At 24.9% G+C, this 23109-nt stretch overlaps 1 protein-coding gene across 5 annotated transcripts in view; it reads right to left on the bottom strand.

Annotated features, from left to right (window-relative positions):
* LOC122857899 (Down syndrome cell adhesion molecule-like protein Dscam2) overlaps positions 1-23109 on the bottom strand; it is a 125517-nt gene that overhangs the window by 2828 nt on the left and 99580 nt on the right. For 4 of the 5 annotated variants that reach the window (XM_044160370.1, XM_044160374.1, XM_044160372.1 and 1 more), the window contains 15 exons: positions 16456-16781; positions 16131-16377; positions 12564-12708; positions 11878-12140; positions 10882-11043; positions 6396-6746; positions 5138-5443; positions 4767-5066; positions 4569-4700; positions 4304-4443; positions 3917-4080; positions 3627-3841; positions 2957-3550; positions 2601-2864; positions 7-461 (listed from right to left, as the gene is read on the bottom strand). In XM_044160370.1, coding sequence (XP_044016305.1) covers positions 7-461; positions 2601-2864; positions 2957-3550; positions 3627-3841; positions 3917-4080; positions 4304-4443; positions 4569-4700; positions 4767-5066; positions 5138-5443; positions 6396-6746; positions 10882-11043; positions 11878-12140; positions 12564-12708; positions 16131-16377; positions 16456-16781 — 4064 coding nt within the window. Of the gene's footprint in view, positions 1-6; positions 462-2600; positions 2865-2956; positions 3551-3626; positions 3842-3916; positions 4081-4303; positions 4444-4568; positions 4701-4766; positions 5067-5137; positions 5444-6395; positions 6747-9705; positions 9988-10881; positions 11044-11877; positions 12141-12563; positions 12709-16130; positions 16378-16455; positions 16782-23109 lie in introns of all 5 variants that reach the window. The other variant, XM_044160373.1, reaches the window with a different exon arrangement.

Below are 23109 nucleotides of genomic sequence, written 5' to 3'. Positions count from 1 at the left end.
AAATACCTCAATATTATTCGAAACAAGTGTCCATAATTCTTCTTCATTTTTTTTATATTCAAGTTCAAACCATGTTATTGGACAACCACCATCATTCCATAAACTTAAATGTAATACAATCCATGATATATTAACTGTTATAAATTTATCAACATTACCAGGTGTATTTGCTGGTTTTGAACCTTTTGTTGTTGCTTTTACAAATTCACTTGGTTTACCCATACCAATTTTATTATATGCTGTTAAATATATTTGGTATTCAGTACCACACCATAATTGTGATAATAAATAACCATTTATTTTATTTGATACTTTAACTTCTTCCCATTCACCAAATTTTCTTTTATAATGTAATATATATCCTCTTATTATTGAACCACCATCATCACCTGGTTTCCATTGTACACTTATTGAATGACTTGTTGTACTTGTTGCTAATAATAATGGTGTTAATGGTGGAACTGTAATAATCATAAAAATATAAAATTTAATTAAATGTATATCAAGTAAAAAAATGAAAAAGCAAGGGTTGTTTTTTTTGTTTTATTTAAAATATAAATATGAATTAAATAATTTTATTTTTCAAGAACAAGAAAATTGTCTTGAACATTTTTTTTTCCACGTGGAAGTCATGTGTTTTCAAAATTTTCTTTTCCACCTGGTTGTTAACCTGTGCCAAACGTGTTTCGAAAATTTTTATCTGCCTTTCGCAACTTATGACTCATCTACAGAGGGCGTAGTGAAACACATAGAAAATGGAAATTTCTGGTCTTTGTCTATGGTATATAAAGGGCAGTCCTAGACGATTTCAGTCAGTTTTTCATCAGCTCGTGCCACGTAAACGTCTTTTACATTAATATTCTTCGTTTGGTCGAGTTTGGTTAGCTTGGTTAGGAATTTTTTAAACTACCTCGTGGTGGATCGGTATGAAAAAAAAGTTTAAGTGTTTTTTCAATATAAAAAAAATATATATATATATATATTTAATTAATAAAATAATTTTTTCGGTTTTGTTTAGTTCGTCTTATTTTTTCGGAGTGAAATCGTTTTAAATTTTTTTGTTCATTCGGTTGGGTTAGAAATTTTTCGAAACTGCCACGTGCAGACAACCTCGTGGTTTTTTTATTATAAAAAAAAAAGTGTTTAAAAAATTAAATAGTGAAGTGTTGGTTAAAAAAAAATAAAAAAAAAAAATTTATAAAATTTAATTTATTGCAAGTGTGAAGTAATCATAGTGCGTGTGATAGTGATTGATTACTTCAAAAAAAGTGTTAAAGTGTATAAGTGTAAAAAGTGCCTTTTTGGATTAGAACGAGTCATTATCTTCATGGATTACTGCTGAGAATTTTACCTGGACATTTTAATTGGATTATTGGAGATTACCTGGATATATTTGCTGTTTGGTGTATTAAGTTAAGTCCCTCTAGCCAGGATCCACAAAGTGTGAATAAAAGCCAGGATCACGACTGGCTAGTTGTAATTATTAACCCATCCCGGAAAAGTGCTCTAATGTCCTTGAAGTTTCAAAAAATTGTTTGTATATTTTTTGAAGCTTCTTGTCGTTCCCAAATTAATTTTTTTAGATTCATTTTGACTATTTTATTTAATTTCGATGCCAGATTTAATGGCAGTAGTGTGAAAGTCAAAATGGATCAACCTTGTCTATCTCAAACAGAGTAGACGAGGGTGATGAGGATGTATTATGATCTATCGTGATAATTTATAATAGATAAATTATTACCCTTTTCCAATCGCGATGTATGTTAGTATATAAGATTTTTTTATTTGACATTCTATGCACTTTTCCAAAAAAAAAAAATTTATTTCGTCTGGTTTTTAAATACTGCGTGAAAGTTTGATTCTAGAGATTGCTGAAGCTAATGGTTCACGGAGAAAATGCAGGGAGGACGTTGGAGAATTTCTAGATGACTGCTGGAGCTGATGGTTCACGGAGAAAATGCACGGAGGACGTTGGACAATTTCTGAAGTAGCTGGTCAGTGATGGAGGTGCAGAGGGACTCGGTAGTACATTGGACGATTGGTAATGGTAATATTGGTAACTGTGACTGTGTTGAATTATTATTTTTTTGTTGTTTTTTGTTTTTTTAAATCCTTAGTACTTGCAGCTATAAGCGCAGTACAAATAATCCCAGCAACAAGCGCAGTACGAATACTTGCAGCTAAATGCGAAATTAGCGTGAAGTAATTATAGTGACCGATAGTGACATAGTGATTAGTGAATAAAGTGAAAAAAATGTCCTATCAAATAATAAATAATTACTTCGAAAAATTTTCCGTGTTATTTTTTTTATGCGTTTAATGCAGCTAGAAGCGCAGTACGAATACTTGCAGCTGAGAGCGCAGAGCGAAGATTTGCTGCTACGAGCGCAATCTAAAAATTTGAAATCCGAATCGAAATAATTCTAGCTGCAGCTAGATAACGTGCGAAAAGCGTAATTTTATAGTGGACTAGGTCTATTGGAGAAACCACTTTAAAAAAAACGAGCCAAATGTCTTACCTCCTGGGTGGCTGGGAAAAGACACCCGTGGAGACCATGGAAACTATGAGTAAAAATAAATATTAAAAATAAAATATTTACCTTGAACTGTAAGCCTGTGAGTAATTTGATCAGAACCATGGGAATTTTCAACATGACAAGTATAATTGCCACTGTCTTCACGATGAAGATCAGATATATGTAATGATCCATCATTGTGAATTGTTATTCTACCAGATGTCTTGACAATTTGACCCCATTGTTTCCATAAAATTGATGGTTTACCAACACTTTGACAAGACAATGTAACATCTTGTTTGCATGGTACAATTGCACTCATACCAAATGAATAAATTGCTGCATGAACTGTTTTTTTTTTAAATAATATATATGATTAATTATAGCTAATAATTTAGAAAACATGTAACTAATAAAATTGATAATTGATAATTAATTACCATGACTTGATGGTGATGCTGTAACAGAATGTGTTTTAGGTCCTTCACCAACAGACGTAACAGCAGCAACATGAAATGAATACTGTGTTCTTTTATGTAAATTTTCAGCTCGATAAATTGTTTTATGTGCACGAAGTGTTTGTTTATACCATTTACCATCATTTTCCTCACTTTTTATATAAACATAATATGATGTTATAATACCATTTGTTTTTAATGGTGGTAACCATGATACAATAATTGATTCATTTGTATTTGCAACAGCTTTAATACCAGCTGGTATTTCTGGTAAATCTTCTTTAGTCATACAATATATTGGTGATGATGATATACCATCACCAGGACGTGTCATTGCTGATACTTGAATTGAATAATTTGTATATTTTTCAAGATTATTTATAACAGCTGTTAATGCTGTTGTTATTTTTGTATCTGATTTTGATGTTTCAATTGATAAATCCATACTTTCCCATAATACTTTAAAACCACGTAGTACACCATTTAAACTTGTCTCTGGTGGTGTTTCCCATGATATTTGTAATGATTGTGATGATAATGCTGTACATCTAATATCTTGTGGTGGACTACTTGGTACTGTAAATAAAATAATTATTATATATAAATATTATTTACAATAATTTAAATGTAAAATATTTTAAAATACACCTACCATCTTCAAGTGTTGTTCCAACAATTTCCGATGTCATTGGTCCTGGACCTAAGGCATTGTATGCTTGAACAATAATACTGTAACGTGTAAATTTACGTAAATTTGTCAGTTGACATTGACGACCTGGTATTGCTGTTCTTGCAAGACCAAGTGTTGCACTGGCAGTGATTGGTCGTCCTTCAACAGTTTTATATGTATACTGTTCAGCTGATAATCTAATTTTTTTTTTTATAAAAACAAACATAATTAATAATAAATACAAAATTTTAATTGTAAAAAATTTAATTTACCGGTGCTCTTTAAAGCCAACATGATAACCAAGAATTTCACCATTCCAAAGATCTTGATCAGGTGGATCCCAAGTTATTTTAAATTCAGTTGAACTTATTGCTTCAACTTTAAGATTTCTTGGTGGTCCACCTGGTTTTTCACCTTCAGTTGTAACATCTAATATCTACAAAAATATATTTATTTATAAAATTTAAATACAATTTTTATTATTATATTTTGTAAATTAGTTTTTAATTACTATTATTTTTTATGTTGAAAATTTAATAAATGATATTGCTATTTTAAGTCAGTCAGTAAAAATCAATAAACCAAGTTTTTTGATATATAAAATTGTGGCTATGAAAAGGCTTAAAAACTAATTTACAGTATTGGGTCAATATACCTACATCACTTGCTTGACTACGACCCAATTCGTTCTCAGCAAATACACGAAATTGATATGTCATTGCTGGTCGTAAACCATTGACATGGCCATATGTTTGTATACCTGGTACAGTTGCATGAAATGTATGATCATGCCATACTTCTAAAAAATAAATTTACCAACAAAATTTGTAGGCAAGTCATTTAAAACAATTTTAAAAAATATCATAAGCCATTTTAAAAACACCAATTGTTTAAAATAAAATATAAAGTCATTAAATTATTCACCTGAATCTGTTTTATATTCAATAATATATTGAGTTATTGGACTATTTCCATCTTGACTACTTGTCCATCCTAATTTAATATAACGACTTTCTTTTTCCAGTACATGAATATTTCTTGGAAAATCTGGTGGTTCTAAAAATGATAAATTAAATAAGTAAATACGAGCTATTAATGATTATTTATTTATAAAAATTTTACCTTGTATGTATAAATGCATTGTCATTTCATCACCACCATAAGCATTTGATGCTGTACAAAAATAACGTCCACTATCTTCTCTAGATGTACTAATTAATTCAAGTATACTAACAGCACCATCAGTTGTATTCATTTCTTTGATCATATATCGATAATCAGATACTGCTGAATCTAGCTGTGAACCAGCACGTCGCCATACGATATTTAATGGATGATCACCTTTAGCTTCACATTTTAATGATGCTCGTGAGCCTAATCTTGCTGTTTGATTACGATGTTTATCAATAATTCTTGCTGGTGCTAATAATAAAATTAAATAAATTATATAATTTTTTATATTGCAATATAATGAAATAATTAAATAAATTTACCATTAACTGTTAAATAAACAACTTTACTAAGTCCAGCACCAATACCATTAACAGCTTCACAAAGATAATAACCCTCATGATCTTCTTGTACTCTACCAAATATTAGTGAACCATTTGAATGTATTCTAAGTTCTTGTGCATGTTCATGACTTGTTATATCATGATAACTTCCTGGTCTTGTACCAGTACCACGTCTCCATGTAACTGCTGGTGGTGGAAAACCATCAGCATGACAATGTAATACAAGCTTTGACATACCCTCAGGTGCATGTACATCTTGTGGTTCCATTATCCATCTTGGTGGTACTAATTTTTTATATTTTAAAATGACCACGACAAAAGCATTCCCAAGTTGAAAAAAAAAAAAAAAAGGAAAAAAATATTTAAGTACAAGTCAAATATGTCGGTTTGAAAATTAAATACAAAACATTCAGTCAACTTGAAAATTTTCTATTATTGTTTTAAGTAGTTTTAACTATCTATAAAACTTTTTTATTCTGTGGTTTTAAAACTATGTCAAAGGAATTTATATCAAGTTTATTTTATTGAATTTTTACTGGCAAATATTTCGTCAAATATTTAATTAAATTTAATTAAAAAATCAACGACTGAATATTTTTTATATAATAATAATTAAAGAAAATTTATATTAATTTTTAGATTATTATTAATAATAAGAGTAAGTGTTTTAAAATAATTTTGTGCTAATATTATATATAGTGATTGTGATATAAAACAAGTGTGCAGTGCAAACATTGATAAATTAATTGCGCTAAAATTGCAAAATAATAATTTATTATTATTTTTTAAAATTAAAACTTACCATTATTAGATGATAAAAAAATTAAACAAAAATAATTGAAATATATTTGTGTAAGAGTGCAATAAATGTGCGTGTAAAAATGAAAAAAAAAAAAAACAAGTGCTCAAGTATTAATTTAAAAAAGTGCATATTGTGCGTTGATTGCAGTTGCTGATGATTGCTGAATACAAGTTGAAATAAATACAGTGCTTTTAGCACAGTGCAATATATATATAGATATATTTATCTGGTGCAACACATTGAGGCAATTGATGAGGCAATTATTTATTTTATAGCTACTGTGGTAATTATAAAATTAATTTAAAATTTTATTTCTTTCTATTTGTTAGAAAAATACTGGTGCTGCAAATAAATGATAAATTGCAAAAATAATAGTGCTTATATTATTATTTATATTTTTATATATTATTTGATCATGGTAAAAATAAACTTTACCACGAACAACCAATTGTGCAGTTGATGATACTTCAGCAACTGAATTTCTAGCAAGACATGTATAATTTCCAGCATGATTTGCAGTAACACGATCAATTAATATTGTACTTGAATGTGGATCCATACTTGTAAAACGTAATCCAATAATACCATTTGTTAATGAATTTTTATGATTATTTGTATTTAATTGATTGCCATAATTTGTTGTTGATGAACCAGATAATTTATCACCATCTTTTGCCCATGTTATCGTAAATGGTGGATCACCTTTTTCAATGACACATGTTACTTGTGCTCTAACACCTTCTGATAAATCCTTGTTAAAGCTAAATGGTGCTATACTAGGTGGTACTGTAATTTAAAAATAATTCAATAAACAATAACAATGACAAACAATACATTTGTCAAACTAAATATTTTTTTTTATTTTTTATTTCTTTGATATGTTTGCTTTCTTATTAACTTTTTTTTTTTTCTCATTTTTCACCATTTTTTTATTTTATTTTACTTTTTTTTTTTTTCAGGGTCTTTCATCGTTTCTGCAGCTGCTTGCCTCGTTACTTCGGATCATATAGCTCGTTGACTGGTGAAAAAAAAAAAAATAAAAGTTTGATGAAAAAGAAATAAAAAAATATCAAATAAAAAGAAAAATAATATTTTTTAAAAAAAAAGAAAATGTTAGGTGCAAAATTCAGAGGATTATTTGCTAAATTTTTTTATATTTTTTTGTATATTCTTTGATGTTAGTGGGACAAAGTGATTGAATTGTCAACTTGAAAGTTGATGAATAATATTTTTATTTTTTTTTTAAATATTATTTAGAGACATTTAAGAGATTGTTGGATAAATATTTTGTTGAGAGGTCGCTTAACTTTGTTGAAGATAATTAAATTAAAAAAAAAAAATGCTGATAAAGTTCTAAAGTTGATTTGATAATTAGATCGTTTATCTGTACGTTAATTGAAGCTAAAGAAAAGAAGAGAAAAAAAGCTGTCTTTTGTTCAGAAACAGCAGGAAAAAAAATATAAAAAAAAGACGAGTAGATAAAGAGAACGATTACTTATCAGGATAGTGTCTAAGACACTACCAGCTTCAATATAAACTCGAGATATTTTAAAAATCATTTTAAAAGTTTCATCATGAAATTTAATCTATATTTTTTTTAATTCTACTTGTCAAGTTGAAATGATATTAATCTAAAATTTTTTCAATCATCATCAATAACATTTATTAATTTTATAGAAATTATTAAAAACTAAATAAATTGATGATAATTTAAATAAAAAAATATTCATTTTATTTTTTCCAATAAAAATTACGATAAAATCTCAAGATTTTCTTCACATGAAAAGTTTCATTTACATAAAAAGATTTTAGCCAAAGTATCGGCATGAATTTAAATATATAAAAATCATTTTTTTTTTTACTTTTATATAAACCTCAAGGTTATTTTCTTAATATAAAAAATTTAAATAATCTCATTGAACAAAATTGAAAAATTCCATTAGTTGATAAAAATATAATAAAAGAAAAATATAAATAAATATATTATTTACAAAGATTAAAATAAATATAAAAAAAAAGAAAAGTTTTTAAATTAAATAAAGTACTTTTATTTACACCAACTAAATATTGAAGTAAAAAAATAAAAAAAAAAAATTCAAGACGGCAAAAAAAAAAATACAAAACACTTGTCTAACAAAAAAATGGAAAATAAAATTTAAAATGCAGAAAAAAAAGATAAAAAGAATAGAAAACATAACGTAGTAAAAAATCTTAATGAATACTATTCTATGTCTCAACTGTAAATTCAAATGTAAATAATATTATTCAGCATTATTAATGGTGTATTCAATGCTTGATGCCCGTGAGCAATTTCATCAAATAACGTTTCAAATTATTTCTCAATTTATTCAATTTTAAATATAATCTGATATGTTCTGTAGGTTCTGTATAATCAAAACATACATTTGTAACTAAAGTTACTATTCATTTCGATAAAACAACATCAACTTTATCGAATTATAAATATTATCATTTCAAAAACTCATTAAATTTTCATCAATTGAATAATTAACTCTTTGAAAAATATCCTTTAAACAATCACAAAGATAATTTATTAATTCAATTATTTAAAAATTGTTTGATAAATTTTTCAATTGAATATTCAATTGTTTAATTAATTGTCAGTTGTCATGTTGATGATATTAGTTGTGCCTTGACAAAGGTCTAAAATACATTTGATAACAGAATATTCACTTGAAATGTCGACATTATTCCACTTGATCCATGTAGCACTTGTATATATGTTATCTTGCAATCTGCTCTTCTCACACGTTGACTCATTGTATATATATATATTTGTTGGTGAATGTACAACATGTATGCACATTAAATTGTATGTTGTGTGTATATAATGTTCAACAATGTATGTGGTTGCATTAAATGTTATATTTGTATTTGAGTCATGATAGGTAACAGCAGGTAACAGTATATACAATGGACTTGATGAATAGATGAGAGGATACTTGTTTATTATTATTGTGTCAGGTAATATTATCTTTTTGATTCTAAATGTAACATTTTATTTTTTATCTAACATTGTTAAACATGTTCCTTCTCTTTGTGTTCTATTTTATAATTAATTTGTAATTGAGACTTTAATAATCTTGGAAAAAAAAAATAATTTTTTGATTGTTATTTAAAATATAGAAATTAAAGAATAAGGGGAATAATTTGTATGATAAAAAAAAATAAAAAAGGCTGATGAAGTTTGAAGTTAGTTGTCAGTATAACACGTGATGTGAAATTACGAAAAAAAAAAAGAGCTTTTAGCTGTATGGTTGTTTTTACGATATATGGCAAAGAGAAGGAAAAAGTTTTAGTTTGCACTGATTTGTTCGTATGTCTAGAGTTAAAAATAAAAAAAAATTTTTTTTTTTCGGTTGGAGCATTGATGCAGAATCCAGACATGCTCACGGGCATGTGAGAAAATTAGAAAAAAAAAAAATTATTATAAAAATAAAGACAAGGGTTTAGACCAAATAGAGAGACATGTTTTTAATTTTTTTTTTTCTATTTATTTTCAACTTTTAAAATTAAGGGAAAAAAAAATAATTAGAGAAAGTTGATGATGACAAAAATAAAAAAATACTTTTTCAATTTAAAAAAAAATAAAAATGATATTTTTTTGTTGTTGAAAAATTAAGTATGAGCATGTGTGTTTGTTAATTGTTTTCAATAAAAATTTTGTAGTTGTCAGTATGTCAAAATGTATGTATTTTTTTTTGAAAATATATTTGGATCATACCATGAACCAACAATGGTGATGTTCTTGAAACTTTAGCAGCATCATTTGTTGCAACACAAGTATAATTTCCATCATGTATTGGTGATGCACTTTGTATTCTCAATGCTAAATCATATTCATCAATTTGATGAGTTGTTGCTTCTCTTGGTTTAAGAGGTCTACCATCCTTCAACCATGCTATTTTAACTGGACCATCACCTTCACTGACTACACATGTCACATGTACACGAGCACCAGCTTGTATATTTGTAGGAAAACTAAATGGATCGATTCTTGGTGGGACTGGAAATTATCATTTAATTGTTTTGTTTTTTTGTTTTTAAATTCAAATCATCATCATCATTAATTAATTAAAAATCATTAATATAAATTACATTTTTCTCGATGTAATTTACCATTTAATTAAACATAAAAATTACTCAATCAAATAAGTAAACTATTTTAAAAAAATATATATTCAAATGAATATTTAAATAGAAAATTAATCGATAAATTAATTCAAGATATTTTAATAATACTGATCATATAAATGTAAAAGAAAAAAAAGATAATAATAATAATTTTTTAAAGTGAGCTTATTGAGATGGAAAAAATATGCAAGAGGTGGGACTTGGATGAAATGAAAAAGACTGGAAACTACCCTTATGAATGATGGATACTACTAGGACTTTGTACTGAAGCAGTATGTCTTGTGGTCTCGAGGGTGACTCACATAAAACTCCTGTTCCTCATCCTCTATTTTTTTTTTTTTTCTATACATTTTTATTCTACAAAAAAATATATATATACTTTTTCTTTTATATTGTAGGATGTACTTCATCTTCAACGTCATTGGATATAAAATAAAAGAATGGATTTGATGAAAAAGAGATGATAAAAAAAAAGCTACTCTGAAATAGTGATCAGTTGATAAATAATTCCAGTTAATTTTGTTGAATGTGCTGTTGATTTTTTTTTTTCTTTTGGATTAACTGGTCATCATTGATTCAAAGGAATAAAATTGTTTAAATAATGTTAATATTTTTTTTTATACCAACATTTAAGTTAATAAAAAAATGGTCTATTTACTTTTGTTTCTTATTCTGTTTGTTGATCAGTGGTGACTTTTTTTGACCCTGTTTTTTATACCTAAAGTTGGTTTATTTATTTGTAGATTTGCTTTTTTTTTCAGCTTACCTTTTACTTCTATTTGAACTGTTTTTGAATCATAGTGGCCTTGTTTATTTTTGGCAGTGCATGTGTAAGAACCACGATCTGTACTACTATCAACATTGTAGAGAACGAGTGTGCCATTTGATGATACCTCTTGTCGTCTACTTGTTGGTAATACTTGTCCATCTAAAAAAATAATTATAGATTAATTTGATATTACTATTTATTTTATTGATGACTGAATTATTTATTTATAAAATGAAAATATAAAAAAGATAAATAAATTTATTATTCTTGTTTTTTTTTTTTTTTTTTACTTTTTATTCCATCTTTTAAACATGTCACAAGTTTTTTAAAGTTTCACGGGTTAAAAAACTTGGTAGACATTATGCGGTGCAGTGTCGTTTTCACGAAAGACTCAACTTATTCTTATAAACGAAACACCCATAAAACTTGAGTTTATCATTACGCAAGTTGAGAGATATACAAGAGAAAATAAAATAGGCAAAAATAAACTTTTGACTTTAATTTTTACTATGTTTCATTCAGTTGAAGCAAAAAAACTCTTGTCAAACAAAAAAATATAATAATAAAAAATATTCGAAATTATTTTCTTTTTGTTGAATATATTTTCTATATGCACATTTTCGAACAGATTAATATACCGAAATAATAATTCCAAAATCCATCAATTGTTAAAATAAAAAATAAAATATAATATTTTTTTCATAAGCTAAATTTTATAGAATAAAATTCAATTAATAAAAAAGTATATTTTTAATCAAATTGATTTGTGGATATAGCCAATAACAAATAAACCCGAGGCAAATATATATTTGTCAAATAAAATTATCAAATAAATTGTTTTTTTTTTCATTTTAATCTGTCGCCAAAAGCGAGTTATTGTATATATTGTCAATAAATTAAAAATAATATAAATTGATATACAAAAGATAAAAAAAAAAAAAAATGAATAAAATATTTGCTGCGAATATATTAATTAAAATATTAATTTAAAACCTTTTTCCCATGTTATACTGGCTATTGGAAATCCAGCAACGGGACATTTGATGATGGTTGTTTCACCAGCAACTGCTGCATAGTTACCCATTGGACGAACATGTGGTAAACCATAAATATTTAAACGTGCCAAGTGATGAGCTTTTGCAACACGATTAACAGCTGTGCAACGATATTCACCTCCATCTTCAACACGAACTGTACTGATATTCACATGTGATATAACATCACTATGAACAGTCACGTACTGTCCAATCATAAATCTAAAAAATAAATCATAAATAAATTTTAAAAACAAAAAAACAAACACACCATTTAACAAAAATAATTTAATTATTATTTCAAAGCTATGTTGCACTGAAAAAAAAACTGATGAGAAATGAAAAAAGCACAATGAAAATAAATTAATAATAAAAATAGTACAAAAATTATTGACAGGATATAGATTTTGTATTGAATTTCCTGCATGACAAAGGCTTTTATCAGCTTGACATTTTTAGGTCAAAAAAAAAAAAATATAAAAAACAAAAAGATAGTGTATCAGAGTATGAGTAAGTAATAAAAATATAAGAAACAAAAAAAAAAGCTCAATTTTCCATTGTGTGCATTATAATACAGATACTTTTTTTTATATTTATTTATATTTATTTTTTCTTTTATATTTGATATGCTTGTCAGTCACGTACCTGTCGTTTTGAGGCAGTGGAAATCCATCCAGGGTCCATGTGAAATGGGGTGTTGGATTACCCGTTGCTATACACTTCAGGGACACCGATGGTCCAGGTTGAATAGTCTGTTCTATAAATTTATATACAAGTTGAGGTGCAGCATCTGTAACAAAATTAATCAATTTTTTAAAAATTATTTTACAACAAATATTATTTTTATCAATGAAAAATTTAATTTAAATTATTAATTAATAATTATATTTAATTAAAAAATATTATAATTTTATTATTTTTTTTTGTTTTTATTATTTCATTTATAAACATCATACTAAATCTCTTGAATTTTTTTAAAATTATCTTTTTAATTACCGCTTCCTATTTTTTATCTCTTGCATTTTCATTATTCTTCCTGTAAATTTTATATTTTTTTTTTTCTTCTCATTATCATGGTCCATTAAGACCATATAACTTTACACGCTTTAAAATGCTTTAGGATATTTATGATTTTTTAAAAAGTATTTTTCATATTTTACCTGTGTAAAAATGGTGAAAAATAATACTGATGTTGTTAAATAAATAAATAAAAAACAAGAAAAATATACGTCCGTTCCATTATCGGCAAATAAATGGAAAACAAGCAAAATTTGCGTCTATCCCGTTGGCTGTTTTATTAGAGACTGCTACTTTATTTTTTTATTTGACAACAAACGTTTCGGTTAGAAATCTATATAGCGAATAATATTCAGGGGGTTGTCAAGAAAAGACAAATCCTACATGACTACCAGGACTATACACCTTTACTACATGCTACTACACCATGACTACACACATAGTGACACCATGGCTACATCAATAGCCCCTTGAGATTTAAAATAAAATTGTATGTAAATTGTGTTTTTTTTTTTTTTCAAATGTTTATCGATAAAATCTTTGGCAGCATCTTGTTGAAAATTGGTCCTTTTCTCAATATTCAAACTTTCTCGTTGAATTGCTCCAAGCGTTTTAGCATTATATATAGTTTAACAACTAAACGATCCTTTTAGAAGCCAAATTGGTTCAACTTCAAGTTCAGGATAATCTACATTATCCAAAGTCCTGTCTCTAAGTGCTATAAATGTATACATTAACATTGTCTTCATGGCTTGGTAATAATTTACATTGTCCGCATTAAACTGTTGATTGTTGTAATTTTAACGAAAAAAAAAATCATATATAAATTTACTTAAAATAATTAAACAAAATACTTTTATTATTATAAAAATTATTTTAAGGAATTGTTAAATAATTCAGTATGATAATAATAAAAATAATTTCATAATGTATATTTTAAAATAGGTCAGTGAGATGACTCGTTTGTCATATTTGAATTGTTTGAATTTTAGGTCACAATGGTTATTTTGGTAGAGTCATAATCCCAGCGTAACATTAACATGACAAACCCGGTTTGCCAATAGACTATGTATTTATGTATTGATGTATATAGCATATATCGATTTGTGGTTTTAATGCCCGTGGGCTCGAATGACCAGTGAATTAACGTCAAATTATAGGAGACTCCAATAATCTAAAGCGTGAAGTAATTTGACATGGTCTGTGTACAAAATTAAAAAGAGATATAACAAAAAAAATATATAACAATTAAAATAAAATAGAACAATAGAAATTCAAAACAATTGTCTTTTTTTTTATGCAAATATCAATCAAACTACATTAAAAGCACACCCAAATTAAAATGAAATTAAATATTTACATAAATTTTAATTAGTCGAATTGTAATTATTTTTAATTAGTTTATTTATTTTACATAAATTTTGTATATTTTTCTGCAATTTATGATTTTAGTAATTGCAATTATTTTAATTGGAAAAATATTATATAATAATATTTTTTTTAATATCAAATATATAGAATAATGATTGGAAAAATAAAAAGGATTATTCTATTATATTTATGAGAATGAAATCGGTTATTGAGAAGTGAGAAAAAAATAAAAAAATAAGATGAATAAAAAAAAAAAAAATTAGAAACAAGTGTTCTCTTGAGAATGGACTTTCACAGCTGCCAGAGTTGAAACTGAAGAAAAATGGATAGACTTTGGTAAAAAGGAGTGAGTCACGTCGACGCCATTCGTTTTTACCCCGAGAGACTTTTCGCTTTTTACAAGTCACTGAAAGAACAAAAGAAAAAAATACAAACTTGCCAAAAAAAAAAATATATACCTATATACAAAACAAGAAAAAAAAAAAGTTGGAATAAAATAAAATAATGTAAAAAATTCTCTTGAAAGTTAATGACTTTAGGATGACTTAAAAAAAGAAAAAAAAAATCTCATCAGAAGTGTTCAATTATTTTTATAAATAAATAGGAAAATTTTTTCATTTTTTAGTAAATTAAACTGACAAGTTAATTTTTAATAATTAAAAAAAAAATGTTTCGAATAAAACAAATGATTATTTGTTAAATTTCGAATAGATTTATGATTTAATTTTTGAAGAAATTATAAAAAATATACATAGCCATGTTCTATGATAATAAATAAAATAAACATGGCTATTAATTGTTAAAATTTATATTTTATATGAATAAATAAATAAATGATAATAACAAGTGATACATTTAATTTATCACCAAGTTTTTCCAGTGTAAACATCGTTTAGATTACAGGAAAATGTTTGCTTCGTGTAAACTCTGAAAATTTTCATTGACAAAGTGTGACAAAGTAAAGTGTATACTTGTATTATTTTGTTAAGTAAATATACAACTTTTGTCTATACTATTTATTTCAACAACTGATGAAATAGACGAGTACTAAAACTTATGACACTTGAAGCAATCAAGTATAAATTTTAACAAGTTAAAAAAACAGTTGAAAAATTGAAATAATCAAGTAAATAATAAATGAAAACAACAAAAAAATAAACAACTTAATTAAAAAATATAAATCAATTTGTTTTTTTTTTTCAATTCGAAATATTATGATTATTAATTTTAAGCTCTTAATTAATAAAAAAAATATATAATTTGCCTAGAGGTTTTTTTTTTAAATATTTTTTTTAATTTTTCCCTTGAAATATTATTTCATAGTTTAAAAATCGATTGAAATATTTTTCAATTCATTGGCCATTTAATTTCAATGAAATGCAACCAGAAATTTTATGGGTATTCATCGCTATTCAACAATTGATCCGGAAACTTATTTTAATTGTTCGGGGCTACCTGAATTTTCATTTTCATTTTCATCATTATCATCAATACCATTTGCACTTTTAATTAATTTTTTTTGTATTTTAATTATATTATTATTTAAACCTTTAGTAGTATTTGTTGTTTAAAAAACTATTGTATATTAAAATAAATAAATAATAAAAAATAAATCAGAATATTTTGTCATTATTAAAAATGTCTGACTAAATTAATGCTTGTACTACTTAAAAAAAAAAGAAGATAATTTTATAAATGAAAGTCTGATTTTTTTATTACTACAATATTTGATTAAACTAACACTTGTTAATTGTTGTTTTTAATTTATGCAATTTATTGTCAAAATAAATATTGGGATAAACAAAAATATAAATAATAACTTACCACCAAGTCGAAGTTCAGCAGTTGCTTGAATCATTTCATAATCATTTTTGGCAAAGCATTGAAACATGCCTTTGTCATCTCTTGTTATTGTTGATATGTGTAAAATAGAACCACCATTTCCAAGTACTTTCATTCTACCAGTTCCTTCACGTACCGGAAGTCCATCTTTTGCCCAGGAAATAAGTGGAGTTGGTTGTCCAGTTACAGCACACTGAAACTTGGCGTCTTTTCCTAGATCAATAGTCACCTAAAAAAATATATATTATTAAATAAACAAAATAAATAAATTTTATATTTTTATTATATTTAATTATAATAATATTACCTGTTGTGGTGATAGATGAATGGACAATGAACTTATAATTGTAACTTCAAGCTCAATTCTTTCAGATCCAGCAGTGTTATTAACATGACAAACATATCTACCAGAATCTTCATTTCTTGCTGATTGTATAACAAGTACACCAGCACGTGAATGAATTCTTTCTGAATTAATAATAACATCTGTACCAGTTATTGATTCACGAAACCATTGATACATTGGTGGTGGATTACCCTGTGATATACAAGATAAAACAATTGTTTCACCAGTTCTTATTGGTGCTGGATTAACTCTTTCATTGATTCTCGGTGGTTCTGGATTTCGATGTTCTACAAAAAAAAAATATTTAATCATTAATTTTTAAATAATAAATCATCATTTTTTTACTTTTATTATTTAATAAATAATTCAACTCATTATTGTCAAGAAAAAAAAGAGTTAAAAACGTTGTTAAAGTATGCTTAAATACTGAAATGCAAATTTTTCATTTCCAACATCTTCAGACACGCAATTATATACATAAAATTTTCTTTTTTTTAAATTTCTTTTGTCTTTGTCAAAATGGCGTTTAAGTCGGTGGAACTGAATTTCATTACTGCAGTTAAAAAAAATAAAATGAATTAAAAAATAGTCTTTTACATAACAACCGGAACCTTCTTCATTTTATCTTTATTTATTTATTTTTAAAAAAACCTATTACTATTATTAAAAGATAAAAATAAACTATAATAATAGATAAATATTTTACTGTCTAAAAAGACAAAAAAAAAGCTATTTTTATATTATTTTATTATTAAACTATAATTAGCTAAATAATTAAGTGGAATTTTAAATTAGTCCACTGATAAACAACCCCTTTTGGCATGAAACTATTATCAACCCCTTTAGCTAAATTGAACGTTTATTTTACACAAATTAGCATTATTATTATAAAAATATTACAGTATAAAAAAATACAAACAAATATTTAATGTTCAAATATTGATGGAGAGAAATTATTAATTGAAATAATATAAATAATAATAATTGATTGTATGATTATTTATTTTCATCATATCAATTTATTTGATTTATTGTTTGCTAAAAGTTGCTGATAGATTTTTAAATTGATTATTTCAATTAACAAATGTATCTATTGATTTTAATGAATTTTTATTTATTTGAAATAATTTTTTAATTATGATGGGTTTGATATATAATTGTAAGTTGATTGTGTATTGATCCAATAGTATCCGATTGGCAAGTGAAATAGATGTATGAATAAAATTTTAATGAGTTTATGTGATGTTGCGTTATTAGTTTTATTTTTTGTTACTGAATTTTTTTTTTAAATTCATCTGTTTCGTTCTTTTGCTGTTCCATGAAATTATAATGGTTTTATTTATGTATTTTATTTAATATATCTTGTAGGTAATTTGGACAGTGGCCAAAATTAGAAAATATATTTTTAATTGTTTATTGGTTAATGAGTCTATTGACTCTCGTTTAATTTTTTTTTTTTGATAGGACTATTATTGGCATTCAATTCATTTGTATTTAGGGAATTTAATTTATATAAAAAAAATGTTTTTTTATATTTATATTTATGGGAGATAATATTTGAAACAAGAACAATTAATTAAATAGAAAATTTTGGATATAAATATTTAAAAAATAATAATAAAGTTTTTATTTTATTGTTTTATTTTACTGACGTAATGTGTTTTCTTTTTTTTGTTATTTAAAAAATCATCAAATTGTTTTTATGGTTTATAATTTATTTACAACTTGTTATTATTTTTATTTATATATTTTTTTGGACTTATTTTAAAAGCAAGTTGTTGGCAATAACCTCTATGTATATCTCAGCATGAAAATACGCATTTGAAACTGAACGACATTTCTTTAACTTTTTCAAGTTTCTTATATTTTTCATGACCAACTTACTTTGCAAGCAGAAAAGTTATGCACTTTTTGAGCATCCAACTATGAAAGGAGTAAAATGTTGTTAAAAACATTTTTTTTCCACCATGTAATAAAATAAAATGAAATATAAAAGATATTTAAAATAAAAGAAAAAAAAAAATTGTCTGAATGTCGCAGATTTTTATTTTTATATCATTTTAAAGTTTTTATAAAATTTTTTTAACCTTTATTTATTCATTTGACATAATCCCATCATTATTTCAAGCGAAAATTTTGAAATATAAAATTTATTATTACACTTTTTGTTTTTCTATAAAACAAAAAAAAACAACTAATAAATGATTAATGTATTTTTATTCTTGTTAAATATAAAAAAAAAAAATTGTTTAAATAATAAATAATATCTTTTTTTATTTTATTTCCTGTGTATAAATAAATTTAACAATAGATATGTATAAAAAACGATGAACATCCGTACAATATTCAGCATGGATATTTTGATTTACTGTTAAATCATACAGCAATATCGAAATTTGACATAGTGAAACATTCGAATGTGAGCTGAGTTCGAAAGGGCTGTTGTAAAATACCATAGGGTTGGGGTATTTTATATTTTTTTCTTTTTGAAAAACACGTATTTCTCTATCTGTGTTATCATGCTTCGTTGAATTTCAATTCAAGTGTACTCTTGTGTTGTGTGTGACACACGTGAATTACAAATTTCAACATAATAATTCAACTATTCATATGTTAAATAATATTCTATTTAATAATTTTTTAATTCCATTATTTTAACATTTAATGATAATATTATTTTGACATGAATTATTCATTCTCTAATAAATTTTTGAATATTTAATTTATTCATTTATTTAATTTAAAATACATCTACAATTTTTTTGTTTAAACTAAAATTTATTTATTAATACAAAAAAAAATATATTTATTATGAAATTTTTCTATTCTATTATTTATCATTTTATCAAGTTATTGATTTGATAGAAATTATCCAAGAAATTTTATTTTTTCACTAAAAAAAAATTATTTTATGTAGAATTGTATTTTTGTTTTTTATTATTTGATATTTTTACTGTATTGTTTTAGCCTTTCGACTTGGAATAAAATATAATTGACATTAAATATAAATATATAGATAGTGTATTGAGTTTTAAAATTTATATTGAAAATTCTAATTCGATTGTTGAATCAAATCAGGAAATACTTGAAACTTTAAATTAAAGGTGAGTCAGTCGAATGAAAAAATTCAAGACGAAGAAGAATAAAAAGTAGTAAAAATAATACAAAAAAAGAAAAATGTCGGGATGTATTAAAGTGGTAGAATAAAAATCGTGGAAATAGTGGCTGAAGAAATGATAAGATTGTGGTAGTAAAGTTGAATGGATTGGTGCATTGATGACCGCATTGTTTTTTGTCGATGTTGCAAAATTTTCATAAAACCCTTGAGGCTAAAAATTTTCACCAACATATATTCGAAAAATAAAAAAAAAATGAAAAAATAAATTAATCCTCTATTCTCGAAATAAAATTAAAAAAAAAAAAACTTCTTCAAACAAAAATAGTTTTTTTTTTTAACCACATTTTTTCAGGCAAAAATTATTATTTTTTTTATGTATGCAATGCATACTTTACTTGTACATATAGTATGGAGAAAAATAAAACTAAAAAAAGTATAATAATAAAAGAATTAAAAATAAGGAAAAAAAATAGAGTTAAAATTGGATAATGGTGCTGGAAAATGAAAAACGAGAATGACAAGTAAAAGAGAAAAGACACTGATGAAGTCAGAGTGAAATCTCTCTTGCACTTGTGTCTGTTGATGTGTTAGGCTTCCTTTTAACATTTTTACTGTATAAAATTGTCGTCATTTTGTCGTTTTATAAATATATTTAACACTGAGATGTGCAACTTAATAGTGCTTTTATCAAAATACCCCGCCTATCTCATCATTTTACCTCTTTTTAATTTTTTTTCAGTTTAATTGATGCTGACTTGAAGACCAAAAGTTCTATGACCTCGCACAACAAGATGTCATATTATTTTAATATACAAAAATTTTAAATGCAAATTTACAAGTTAAATTTATAATTACAAGGTAAAAAAAATATAATTAATTTTTCGAAATAATTTTCGATTCAATGTTTTGTAAATTCGAAATTTATAATTATTTTCTTTTTTGTTTTTTTTTTGTGGATAAGAATTTTATTTTATTTTTTTAATGTATTTTTATTATATTGAAATAATTTTAATCTGAAAATACAAAGTATTCTGTGTGTGTGTGTGTGTGTGTTGGCATGATCCAGGATTATAGAGGTAAAATTCTATTGAATTTTATTACTATTTTTTATGAAATTCTTTCAGCTCGGTATTATATAAATTTTCAAATATATACAGATGTGTAAATTTGTTGGATACTTTTTTTTCAGATCATTGATTTTTTAAGTTATGTAAAGGAAAGAAGTAAAAAAAAATATATATACTAGATGAAAAAATATTTTATATTTTATAGGATAAAATGAAAATTTTTTAACAAAGAATTTTCAATGATATAACATATATTGTCGCGTGCCAATGCTTTTATTGAAAAATTCAATATGTCGGTCATATATTTTATGCATTATTTTGTCCAGTAAATTTTTTTATTATTAAATTTTTTTTACTTTCCTAGCTTAAAACAAGTTTAATAATTTATTATGTATTTTTGCAATTTATTGTTTCTTTGATTTGATAGTAGCTGTAAATTATAAAATTATTTATCATTTTAAAAAATTATATTTAAATTGTGTGACAGAAGTTGAGATTAAAATCAATATCGGTTAAAAGTCAACAACCTTAGTTTAAATATCTCAGTACATACGGTCAATGAACTGTCTAAATAAAAAATTTAAATAGCCAAAAATTCATACTGACAATGATATTTTAGTTGAGTCAAGTTTTTTAAATATAAAACAAAATTCAATAAATTATCATAGTTGATATAAATAAATTTTTAAATTATCTAAAATTAGTTTTTCAATAAAATACAAAAAAAAAATATAATAGAATTAATTGATTACAAAAAAAATCAATATGTTTTTAATTGAAAAAATAAATTAATTAAAATTTTTTTAAAAGATAAAAAAAAATAAAAAAATATTGAGCAAGATTTTTCATCATCAGCTCATTTTGCTGACAGCATTGTATGCACATGTTCAGTGAAATTGAAAATTCGTTTTTATTGGATTTGTTGGTAGCATACATATGCACACACATACAATCATAAGAATTTTTATTTTTCAGGTGTTCCTTGGGAGTACTTTGCCGACGTGGCAAACTCCCCCCGGTAAGATCGAAAGAAACTACTTTTTCCCTATATCCTCTACTCATTTATTTTTTTTTTTTTCTTCAGTATATATTATACGTTCTGGACGATAGATCCTCCCCAGACATTTTACAATTCTTGGCGCTGAAAAGCGCACATGAACGCTGATATAAAAAAAAAAAAAAAACCCAAAGAGATGCATAAAATGTCCCATGAAATTCAGTCGCTTGCCGACCGGAACTTTGCTCCGGTTTTTGCCGATTCCCATTGGGATATGTTTCCCATGTATAACAGCTTTTTTTTTTTTTTTCTTTGCTTTTTGTTAAGTTTAGTTTAGACGATATATTCCCAATAGAGTCACATCTTGTTGCTTTATTTTTGAGCTTTTGAAAAAATTATCCCACGAGATTTAAATATAATTTTAAAATAAAGACACTATTTTTTATTTTTTAATTTAAAAGTTTTAATGGGTTTTTTTTAAAAATTAGTCAAATTATTTGACTCAGCAGGGTGTATGCTAGTTGAAATTATTATATTTAAAAGCATTGTCCAGTAAAAGCTGGAAGAAATTTAATTCTTTAATTTTTTTATCTCTAATTTTCATTGAGACAGTTTTAGTTTTTTTTAAAAACTTGAATGTTAAGTAAAAAAAATTATTTGTAAAATTTAAAAAGTAGATAAATAATTGAGTTTAAGTTTTGAAAAATATATTTACTTTTTTTTTTTTTTTGTTCAAGAGTAAATTAAAGAAAAAGTTTAGATATATTCAACGAGTGACCTGTGAAACTTTGTAAATTTAACTGGTTCACTTGAAAATTAATTTTATGAATGGTCCTCGAAGTGTACTGTAACTTTCTAGATCATTGAATATCTAAAAGTTTATTCACACAGCTAATAGAAACACAAAAAATAAAAAAGAAAAACATTCTCTTTACAATTTTAAACACTGACAAAAAAAAAATATTTGAATTAAATTCTGGGAAATTGTTTTGTCGAGTCGAAAATTAATTAAATAAATACTATCATTTATTAATGTATAATGCAACATCGAATGAGACGAAAAAAAATGTATGTTGACAATATTCGAAATGAATTATATTCAAGTTAATTTGTTCAATTCATAACTAATTGAGTTTCGAAAAGTTTATAGTACATCCATATACTTAAACTTTGTTTTTATGTAATTTCAGAATATATACTTTCTATTCTTCATAAAATTAAATTATTATTTTGATTTAAAATATTTTACTATCTAATTAAGACAGTTAACTAAATTTATTATAAAATAATTGATTCAAATGAATTTTAATTTTCGTATATTATAAAAAGTATGAGGCAAGTAATATACGTATGGAGCCTCCAAATTTCATTCTAAAAAAAATTTTGACGCTTAAAATTTATTCTAAAATATTAATAACGATCTAAAAAAAATT

The sequence above is a fragment of the Aphidius gifuensis genome, linkage group LG5 (assembly GCF_014905175.1).
Source record: "Aphidius gifuensis isolate YNYX2018 linkage group LG5, ASM1490517v1, whole genome shotgun sequence".
In the NCBI taxonomy this organism is placed as follows: domain Eukaryota; kingdom Metazoa; phylum Arthropoda; class Insecta; order Hymenoptera; family Braconidae; genus Aphidius; species Aphidius gifuensis.
This window is presented reverse-complemented; position numbering and strand designations above follow the sequence as displayed.